Source organism: Oryctolagus cuniculus, chromosome 7 (genome assembly GCF_051225735.1).
Source record: "Oryctolagus cuniculus isolate XC-2025 breed Fujian yellow rabbit chromosome 7, ASM5122573v1, whole genome shotgun sequence".
In the NCBI taxonomy this organism is placed as follows: domain Eukaryota; kingdom Metazoa; phylum Chordata; class Mammalia; order Lagomorpha; family Leporidae; genus Oryctolagus; species Oryctolagus cuniculus.
Window position 1 is genome coordinate 86,173,955 of NC_142873.1, and position 11,242 is coordinate 86,185,196.

General features: G+C 47.7%; 1 protein-coding gene across 2 annotated transcripts; it reads right to left on the reverse strand.

Annotated features, from left to right (window-relative positions):
* Positions 1–3,022: 3,022 nt before the first annotated feature.
* On the reverse strand, positions 3,023–6,902 carry LOC149125638 (uncharacterized). Of its 2 annotated transcripts, none has more exons than XM_089336756.1 (4): positions 6,771–6,902; positions 6,017–6,091; positions 4,624–4,755; positions 3,023–3,369 (listed from the first exon to the last, which is right to left on the reverse strand). In XM_089336756.1, exons 2-4 carry the CDS (start codon positions 6,065–6,067, stop codon positions 3,238–3,240), a joined length of 315 nt encoding a protein of 104 aa, XP_089192882.1. In that variant the 5' UTR covers positions 6,068–6,091; positions 6,771–6,902; the 3' UTR covers positions 3,023–3,237. The 2 variants fall into 2 exon arrangements, with proteins under 2 accessions (XP_089192882.1, XP_089192883.1); XM_089336757.1 differs by lacking the exon at positions 6,771–6,902 and adding an exon at positions 6,382–6,565.
* Positions 6,903–11,242: the final 4,340 nt, after the last annotated feature.

The following is an 11,242-nucleotide window of genomic DNA, read 5'->3' on the forward strand; positions in this document are numbered from 1 at the left end:
TTGGCCCCACACAGATGCACAGATGGAGTCCGCTGCACAACAGCTCCTAACTGGAAATAGATACTCCTGCCTCGGCCAGACTAGGGATGGGGGTGAGGCTGGGGATGGCTTTGAAGGTTTGGGATTTCAGATTTGTAAGTAGGCAGGCCAAGTTGACAGTGTGTCCATCTTTGTCTTGTTGGTGCCTCATTCCTTCCCCATGCATTAGTTCTCCTTCCCATACTGGGGTTTTGTCCTGGGTCCTAGAGCCCAAGAAAGCAAACAGATGGAATACATTAACCATGTCTCTTTACTTAGGCTCTTCACTGCTATTAGTTAAAGCTGCTTTGCTCTTTACTTGGAAGTAGTTTCGACTCTAAAAGTAACATTTGCAAAGGGAAGGCAACCCAGTGCTTTGTCATCATTCCTCGTGTCCTGGCTGGGTAGATGAGGCCTCAGCAAGTGTGCAAGCTGCTGACGGGAAAGGAAGGCTGCTGTTCTCTTCCCCTCCGTATGCCCACATCTCCTCTACGCAACTCTCCACTCAGAACTAATGGTTTTCACATCAGGTACATCTGGAGGTGAATTGGGGCCATATGTGGACTCTAGGAGGCATTTACAAAGTCACTGTAAGAAATCCAAGAGTTGTGAGGTCAAATTTGGGAGAATGAATGCGTGTGTGACCTGCAAGAGCTCAAGCAAGCAGGAATGGCTCATGCACAGCAGGAAAGGTCTTACTGTACCCAAGGAGGTACCATACCCAGTGACACGCAGTGACATGGCTGAGAGGCACACACCTGTGGGGAGCAACGAGTGCATGCAACGCGATTCTTTTCCTAAAAGATACATAAACTGACAAAATTAATGTAGTCTGCTAAGAAATCAGGAGACTATTTACGCTCAGTGGAGAGAGGTGTAAGGTCTGGAAAGGAGTGTAAGAGGGACTTCCAGGGAACTGGTATTGCTGGTGTTCTATTTCGTATCAGGTATTGGACACATGGGTGCATTCAGTTTGTGAGAAGTTCTTTAGCTGTACAGTTTCGTATGTGCTTTTTCTGTGTTTATGTTATGTTTCAACAAAAAATAATTTACTGGAAGGCAGCTCTCTCTATGTATTTACATGGAACGATCACCAAGGTATTTGGTTAAGTGGGAAAGGCAAGAGACAGGATAACATGTATAATATGCGATTATTTGTGTGAGAAATGTAGGCATATAAATGTGTAAGAGGATTCAAAAAGTTTGTGGAAAATGTACATTAGTTTTTAGTTCCATTTTTATTGAGCGTTAACTTTTTTTATTATTATTTACTTGAGAGATGAGAGACAGAGAAAGATAGAGACAGACACACACATGCGCACACGCGCACACACACACACACATTCCTATCTGCTGGTTCACTCCCCAGATCTCCACAAAGCCCTGGAGGGGCCGAAGCTGAGAGCTGGGAACCAAGGTCTCCCATATGACTGGCAGAGACACGGCCACTGGAGCCATCACTTCTACTTCCCAGGCTCTGCATTAGCAGGAAACTGGAGTCAGGAGCTGGAACCAGGTGTCAAACCCAGGCACTCCAATGGGGAACACGGGCATCTTAACTGCTTTGCCAATTGCCACTCCTCTACCAGCTTTTTGCAGCTCCATGATATAAGCATGGAACATCTCTGGAAGGATGCAAGGGAGAGTGTTTGTCCCCACAATGCCCGGAGACACAGGTAGGAAGAGACTTTGCTTTGTATATTAGGTCTTTTTGTGCCTTTTGAATTTTGTATCATGAGCCCAAACATTTTATTCAATGAAATTATCAGTTAAATAATCACTTAATTACTAATTAAATATTTTATAATGAAGCAACTAAGAAGACATCATAATAAGTGAAATGAAGCAGTCATAAAAGGACAATTACTATATGGTTTCGCTTATGTGAGAGACCTAGAGTGGCCACATTAAGAGATGGAAAGTATAACAGTGGTTGAAATTGGGAAGTCAGTGTTTAGTGGGTACTGAGTTTCAGTTTGGGAGAATGAAAAAGTTCTGGAAATGGATAGTGGTGATGTTTGTCCAACAATGTGAAGTTAGTAAATGTCTCTGAATTGTATGCTTAAAAGTTGTGCCACCTTTTGGGACACCCGCATCCTGTATCGCTGTGCCAGTTCAAGTCCTAGTTGATCTAGTTCTGATCTGGCTTCCTATAAATGTGTCCTGGGAGACATGGTTCAAGTGCTCGGGTCCCTGTCACCCATGTGGGAGACTAGATAGAGTTCTGGGCTCCTGGCTTCAGCTTGGCCCAGCCCTGGCTGTTATGGGCCTTTGGGTAGTGAACCAGCAGATGGAGCATTCCCTCCCTCCCTCCATCTCTCTCTCTCTCTGCTTTTCAAGTAGGTGAAAAATAAATAAACATTGAAAAAGACCCCAGCATCCTACATTGGAGCATCCGTGTCAGGACCTGTGTCTGGCTTCTGCCTCCAGCTTCCTGCTGATCCAGATGCTGAGAAGCAGCAGTGAGGGTGCAAGTGGTTGGGCCCCTGAAACCCCTGTGGGAGACCCAGACTAAGTCTCCAGCTCCCAGCTTAACCCAGCCCAGTCTTGGCCATTGCAGGTATTTGGGGAGTGAACCAGCAGATAAGAGCTCTTTCTTTCTGTTTTCTATGCCTCTGAAATAGTTTTTTTAAAAGGTAAGTTTATTTGAAAAAAATTGTTAAAAATGATAAATTCATTGTGTGTGTCTTACTACAGTAAAAAAAAGTTTTAATATATCAAGGCCTAACAACCATTTTAAGATTAATGTAAATTCAAATATATTGGCTCTCCCATTTGCAAGCTGTGTGATGTTGGGAAGTGTTTTAACCACCTCATCTCCCCACTTCATGGTTTCCTCATCTGGAAAATCAAATAGTATCTCTCTTCTCGAGTTGTATGAAATTAAATGAAAGAATATATGAAAAATGTTAGAACACTCCTTAGAATATAAGTTCATAAGAAATATTATTTGTAATGATCATGATTAATCATTGGTTATAAAATAGAAAAAGCAAACTGCAGATTCTGTGTGTAATGCCTCCCATTTTTATTTTGTGGAGACGCTAAGGAGGTGTGCATTTACACGCATGCAACTAACATTCTCACTCATGCATCCATCACGCGTTTATAAAACACCTCCTGTGCACCTGGTATTGCACTGAGGGCTGAGTAGACAGTGATGAGCATGGAGTGTCAGGGCATACTGATGACAGTGGTGGCACTGTCTACATGGGTAGGTCACAGAGGACCTCTCTGAGCCAGCCATGCAAAGATGAGCAGGAAGCGGCATGGTGGGAGATCCCAAGCTGGACGACCTCCTGTGGGTAAGGAGAGTGGTGTAAGAGGAGGTTGGACTGTCCACAGATGATTCTAGAAAGATAGAAAAGAAAGTGTTACTAGTGATTTCTGTTAGGGAGTTGTGCTCACGAAAGAGGAGAATAGAGAAAAGGAGCTTTACTTTTCATCTCATTCCGTTTTTTACCATTTGAATTATTAACCATAAGGATGTATTTTATTATCAGAAAAAAGGCTGATTAATAAAAATGGGGGGGGACTTTTAATGATTATGAGTAGGGAATCCAATAACCTTTCCTCATTTCTAGAAGCACCTTGTCTCAGCTCCTCTGTTACATTTCAGGAAGTAAGATGGTAACTTGACTGACATCTGCCCTTTGGTCTGAAAGTAGAATGGAGGTTACCTCCTATCTGCCTAACAGTCTTTTTCTTTGTATCAATGATAATTTCTTCCAATTCCCTGTAGTGATGTCATTGAATCATCTACTCCAGGGCTGCTTTTACTTTTGTAGAAGGCCCTTCAAATTCCCGTAGGATTCTTTATTTTGGTCATTGTGATGACAAATACACACAGAGGCAAGTGTTCTGCCTTTGCAACTGGAGCAGCGTGGGAGGCAGGGCTGGGCCTGAGGGACTACAGGCAGAGGCAGGAATCAAGCTCTGTGGTGGCTCTGCAGGGCCGTGCACTGTGCTTCTCAGGGGCTCCCCGGGGCTCCCTGGGGCCTGTCTGGTACAGAGCTGGGAGGCTTTCCCTGTGCAATGCTCCCAAAGGCAGAGGACGGTTTTCCTCGTCCAATAGAATCCCAGAAGGTGTTAGGATGCTCAGACTGGTACCCCAGGTCAGGATAACTGATGATGCGTTCTAGGACAGATAGCAAAAGGAGCTGTGAGCTAAGGTGCTGAGGGAAGCTGTAAGGGCCGTCTCCTGGCATTTTCAACCCTCCAGAGTGAGCTGGAGTCAGGGGGCAGGAACACAGAGCCTCTCTTCTGTCAGTTCCTGCCCTTCCTCACTGATCACTTCACTGCCTATATGGCCACCCCAGAAACCAGGTAACCTCCACCAACTGGGAAGCTTGCACCCAGCTCACGCTCCACTTTGCCTGTGTGTACTCCCAGGCCTCTCTGGTAACTGTTTCAAGCAAGGAGTGTACGTTAGGTGGCGCTTTGTCTTCGGCGTTCGGCCAGCTGTGTTCCTGGGCTTTCTTTCCTCTTCCCAGCCTTGGCTCCGTCCCTGCCACTGTGTGTGCCACATCCTCCTCACACAGAAGATGTTAACCTGTCAGGTCCGTCCACGCAGTCATGTTCCAATACCAGAATCGATGTTCTCACCTCTCCACCGAGGACCCACTCTTCGTCAGCCCGGAGATACCAGCGATAAACGCGGGTCCATGGTGCACTTGTCAAATGCAGGCAGTATTCGTCCTGAGGGTCCTCGGAAATAGGCCCGGCTATTATCCCCACCTACAGATGAGAAAACTGAGGCAGAGAGAGGCTGGCTTCCCCAGCGTTTCCTTTCTGGCAGTGGCCTCTGCTGCCTGGGCCAGCTCTCCAGTCGGAGCAATGAGCCGGGTCCCTGCCCCTGTGCCTGCCAAAGCGACTCCTTGATCTCTTTAACTCCTCATCTGCTTTCACATCCTGAGCAAAACAATGTGTCCCCAGATCCCTCCTGCCAGCCCCATCTGTGAAGCGTGTGGGCTGATGTTTGAATAAGAATGACTAAAGGGAAAGCGGTTTGATGAACTTCAGACTGTGAACTCAGGGAAGAGAGTGAGTCAGGCCTCCACATTCCTCAAATACTTTCGGGAGGCTCAATGACCTCAGACAATAAGAACCTGAGGCAGAATGTCCTTGGGAGGCCCCCAGCGGGGAAGAACGTGAGGGCAGGCTCTCTCTGCACCTGGCTCCCTGGTGCGGTGGCTGGGGGTGAAGACCAGCAAGGCCCAGTCTGCCCAGGGTGCCCCCTTCTCTTGCCCAGGCTGGCGGTGCCCACCCCTGGACTGCCTTTGCCTAAGCTGAGCTCAGGGGTCGCCTCCTGGGGCAGCCCCCGGAACAAGCAGTGGCTCTGTGGCAGGAGCTCCCTGGGGCTTTGGGGGGGCCTCTGTCACCCCAAAATCTTGGGCCTCTGCAAAGAAGCTGCTTTCCATGAGCCTGCCCAATACCCTAGGATACCCCCTGAGGCTGCAACAGCTCCCATGCTGAGAAACAGGGGAGTTTTTCTGGGGGTGGGAGTTGTGAGTGCCGCTCTCATCCTTGGCCTTGGCCGTGCCAGGAAGCCTCCTGCACCTCATGTTCCTCTTGAATGAAAATGATTTGTTGTGATCAGCCTCTCCCACAGAGGGTGACCTTTAACCCCAGGCACTGTTCTCAGTGAGGCATAGGCACACATCCACTAAATATGCTTAAATAATCACGACCTCGTCTTTCTCCCTGGCTTATACCTCTGTCCCTCCCGCTCCTGACCAAGTTGAATCCCATGGTTGGCATGAAGTAGAGTGAATCACGAAGAGACATGTCGTCTGCTAAATAATGTGCATGTATGCGTGTGTGCATGTGTGTGCGTGTGTGTAGACAGAGCAAACCAGAGACTGCCCCAGAGCTTGCCCCCAGGCCAAGTTCACCACTCCAGGGTGAATTGTGGCAAAAGACTCTGACTTGAAATGAACCGGAGTTACCTCAGAACACTTACAAGCTCTGTGAGCAGGGAGGGATTGAAAGGTAGTACCTGGAGCCCATTCTGTGGATGGAAAAGCAGAGGGAGCCAATTCAGAGGCATGCGACTCTCCCGGGAGCTGCACCACTGTCCAAACGGAACACAAAGAAAGGGCAGATGAAGAAGTAAACCAAGGGAGGCAGTGGGTTACTGGCGCAAGACCCAGCTTGAAGCACTCCTGACTCCTGGCTGCTTGAGGAAAGTGCTGCCAACGTCTCCCAAGAGACTCCCAGCAGGCTGCTGGGGCGGGTGAGGGCTCCAGTGCAGAGGAGAAGCCCCTGGAGACGGAGGTGCCAGCTCTTGTTCCCGGGTCTGGTCATGTCATGTGACTCCCCCCGCCCCAGCACTCTCTTCCATGTGATGAAGAGCAAAGCTACCTGGAGTCCTGAGGCTCCTGCTCTCTGTCATCCCCACAAACATTCCCAGAGACCCAGTTGCCACTTGCCCTCACTGTTGCTTCCCCAAGTGACTGAGCTGTTACCCAGCCATTTCACTCTCCGGAGAGGGAGGAGGGAATGGGAGTAAAGGCAGGTGCATAGGGCACACATTCAGTCAGGCAGATTGGAGGCAGGTTACCTAAGAGTTTGAAATCTGTCTCCAGGCTGCTGACAGACGGGCTGCCCTCTTCCTGCATCTCATCTTTGCCTCTGGTCCAATTACAACCCCCCTCCTGCCCCTGCCCAGTGGAGATCTTGCCCTCATTCTGGCAACCAGGAGAAGCTGCCTGAGGAAGTCCTGCCACTCCAACCAGCCCTGCCCTGCTCACCTCGCTGCACCTGCCACACGCTCCCTGCAGCCTCCCGGGTGGTTAATGATCTCCTCCTGGGCAGAAGAGTCCTTTAATCATTTACCAGTGTAGATAAAGAAGAAAGCATAGCTCTTGAGTTGGAGGCCAATTAGGCTGGCAATCCAGACAGCAAAGATGGAGTTCAAATCAACTTCAAGTTCAAACCCAGCTTTTTTGTAAGGGTACCCTGCCTTATAGCTATGTATATAAAGTCTTATCAGAGCCTTCTCTCAGATATTTAAAAATCCCAGCCCTATGGTATGATCAACACTCTAGGGATCCTTCACTACTCTGGGGAGCTACTGTAGCAAGCCAGAGGAACCAAACTACCAGAGAACAAAATGAGATTCAAGCATTTAAAGAACTCCAAAGAAAGGCCATTTTGCAATTTGCAGCTTGTTGGGTTCCTTATTAGAATTTGAAAAACACCTTTTTCATAGGGAGTTATGTTTTTTTAAATCAAAAGCACAGTCTCTAGAAACAGCATGGTGCAGTAGGGAAAAGCACATGTTTTGGGATTAAAGAGCCCTAGGTTGAAATCTTGCTTTCAGCTAACTGTGTGAGACTTTCAGAAACTTAACCTATCTGAACCTCACCTAACCTTACATCTTAAATGGGACCGACAGTTTTGTCCTTGGGATTTTTACACACATCATAAACATGTAAAGAACAACTTGGCTCATGTTAGGCAATAAACGACATTACATCAGGACAGGCATTTGGTGCAGCCATAAAGATGCCGCCTGGGACATCTGTATCCCTTATCAGTGTATCTAGGGCTGACTATCAGCTCTGCTCCCAATTCCAGCTCCCTGCTGGTGTGTACCATGGGGGACAGCAGTGATGGGTTGGTACTTGGACCCCTGCCACCTGCAGGAGAAACCTGGATTGAGTTCCTGACTCCCAGCTTTGGCCTGGCTCAGCCCTGGGGCTATTGTGGAAAGCTGGGCAATGAACCCACAGATTGCACATCTCTCTTTCCATCTCTCTGTCTCTGTCCCTCTGCCTTTCAAATAAATAAAATGAGCTTTTTAAATGAGATATTTTTAGAAAATTAGTAAATGATACTACATCATCATCATCATCATTATCACCCAGATCACCATATCCAGAGACATATGAATTTTGTAAAGGTATGAGAAAAATATTCCCTCTCCCAAGGGAAACAGTGAAATTGCTTAAAGGTGAATGCAATAGACTATAACACTGGTGGTCCCCAGTGAACCGCACCCTCCCATATCTATGACCTTGTGTGGTTCCCACTCCCTGGGTTTGATCATGTGGCTTGTTTTGAGCAAGGAGGCATTAGCACAGGTGAGGCAGAGGCTTAACAGGTGCCTGTACCCTGCGGCTGTCCCGTTGGAACACACTCCCTGTAAGAAGCCAGCCCCAGGGCTGTAAGGAAGCTCAGGTTAAGATACGGAAGGGTGAGAAGCCACAGGAAGAGAGGCCAGAGGATGAGAGGTCATCTGGGACACTCCAACCCCCCGCCAAGCCCCTTGCTGAGTAACCACATGAGTCACCATCCAGAAGAATCTCGTCAACTGACAGCCCTGTGACAAATAACAAATAAATGTTCTTTTAAGTCACCAACTTTTGGAAGGGTTTGTTATACAAACATCAAGTCCTAGATCTACATTAAGGAAAATCAGCAATACAAGCCAAAGAGATAAATTCTGCTTATAGAAGGCACTGCTTCTCTCCCCCTTCAGCTCGCAGAGCCATGGGGAACAAGATTGGGACAGTTGGGCTCTGCTTCCTGCAGAGTGCTGCAGTGCCATGGCACCAGGACTAGAGAGGGGAGTGCAGCCCCTGGCTGGTTGCAAACAGGAGGTCTGAATGGCCAATGAAATATTCCCTCCATCCAGACCTCACGGCAGAGGGTCCCTGGCTGGCCAAACGCTAGATTCCCCTGCTCTCAGTCCTGGGCCTTGGCAATGCTGTCTTCCCATCTGGTTGCCCCTTCTCCTTTCCCTTTTACCAAGACCCATGGAAAGCCTGAGGCAGCCTCCAGCCTCCACTGGATCACACAGCATAGCTGACTGCATCCACATTAAGTTCTGCAAGGCCAGAGGCAGAGTCTTGGTCACTGCTTTATTCCCCAAGAAATGACACAGAACCTGGAATGCCTCCCATGCTCAGTCCATGCAGTCTGAGTGTAGGAAGTGGAGCTTCCTCTCCCCCTGCACGTTTGTGGCCTGCTCACTGGGGCTCTGCTGCGACTGTACCTGTGCTAGGTCTGCAGCCTGCCTCTGCGAAGTTGGAATACAACTCTGATCAGGCACAACTTCAGTCTAAAGGAAATGAAACAAAAGCAAAATTTGGTTTCCAGTCTCTCCCTCCACATCAAGGGAAGAGGTTTGGTCTTTGAATGGAGCCTGAGCAGACTGGGAGACCTCCAGGAAGAGAAGCCGGTCTTGGCAAAAGCCCTAAGCCATGGCCCCAGCCCAAAGATTCTCCCAAGGGGAAACTCAGTAGAAAGATTGTCTTGCTCTAAGGGAATAGGACTTGGGGAATAAAACCCCAAGTCGTAAAATGGGCCTGTGGGTGGGTATTGATTTATTGAGAGAACATGCCAGCAGGTCCCTCTAAATAGCCAGCCCCACAGTCTGCTGCAGCTGCGATTTGATTTCAGGAGTTTGATATTACACACCGGTTTTCAGAAGAAACACAGATAGGCTCCCAAGAAGCCAGACATTACAGGGTGTCTGGCTCGTGGGCCAGGCCTGAAGGCGACTGAGTGGGCTTTGAGCTGCTGTAAGTTACCAGAGAGCTGTGGTGCCAGTGCTCTGTGTCCAGCTACTCCGGGAACAGACTCCATGAGTTGAGCTATTTCTGATGTTAGGTGCAGCAGAAGAACAAGGGCTCTACTTGATTGTGTCCTTTCCTGTAGCGAGGGCATGGGATCTGTGCCCATTGTTCCCTCACTCACTCACTCACTTATTCAAGGGTGTTTTCCTGGGTGCTTTCTGTATGCTGGCACTATGCTGAGCACAGAAAAGTGCAGAAGATGGTAAAGGTGTGTCCCCTACCCTCTAAGAACTCATTGTTTGGTTGAAGAGACAAGTTCCTCAATTTCACTGAAGCTAGAAAGCGGGGGTTTTTTTTTTAACCCTTTAACAGCTCTGAAATTAGGATGCATCTTACTGAAGATAGCATGTTAGTTTAATTCATGGGTTTTCTTTCTTTTTAGATTTATTTATTTATTTATTTGAAGGTTTACTCTCCAAATAGCCACAACACAGCCAGATCGTCCATTCTGAAGTCAGGAGCCCAGAGATCCTCCATCTGGTCTCCCACATGAGTGGCAACGACTCAAGCACATGGACCATCCTCCACCGCTCTCCCAAGCACATGAGCAGGGAGCTGGATCAGAAGTGGAGCAATCAGGACTCAAATTGGCACTCCAGTATGGAATGCCATCACTGCAGGTGGCAGCTTAGCTGACTAGGCCAAAACACAGGATCCTGGTGGGATCTTCTTAGTGTATGTAAAGTCATGTTGTATCTGGCTGTCAGGGACTTACACAGAGGAACCCTGGTATGTGAAAATGCTAAGGAAAGGTCTAATGACACACAACTCCAAGTGGGACTTGATGCTTAAAGTCTATGGTCATCCGTACCTTCCAGGCCCCATTACAATATCCATGTATATATCTGTGTATTTGTGTGAATATGTGTGTGTGTGTACACACACCAAGATAAATCTGGATATAAATATAGAGAGATGTATGGCAGATGAGTGAATTTCTGTGAATGAGGCCAAAATTTATTACTGAAAGAGTGCACATGAATGCTAATCTTGGCTTCTTGGCCAACCCTCAGAACAATTTCTTACAATCTGTCTAGTGTTACAGGGGATTTCTTCCTTTTCTTTTTTTGGCTTCACCATTCCTCACCCAAAAAAAGCAGTGGCTCCTGCTGGTGGTGCTGAACCATTGCCATGTTCTATTTATTTAAATGGCTGTGTTTACGTAGCATGCCAAGGGACCTGGCCTTTGACTTATGAGAGCATAAAGAGAATATCCAGTTTCTAGGCAAGGCCTGAGAGTGACTGTGGGGATTAAATATGACCCTGGGCGCATGTGTGATACCTGGAATGGTTTAGAGCAAGTGTGTTATCATAATATGATAATCCAAATCCCTTAGTCCAGTTATCATTAATATAGCACATAAGGACTATGAGTTACTTTTTCATTCTTGGCCATGCAGGGTAGAAAGACACTCGCTATTCAGTTCTACCTTCTCTTGGCATTCTTTTTGAGTGAGAGTGTGGTTATGATAGTTGCTTTGTGTCTGGAGGAACAGATGAAGTTTAGGAACCAGCATGGAGCTGCCACTGTGGCCTTTTGTTTACGCGTCACATTACTGCAAGCTTTAAAATCTTGGACAAGAAAGCTGTACTATGCCCAGTTAGCGGTAAGCAGAAGCATCACTCCAGAAGGAACCGGA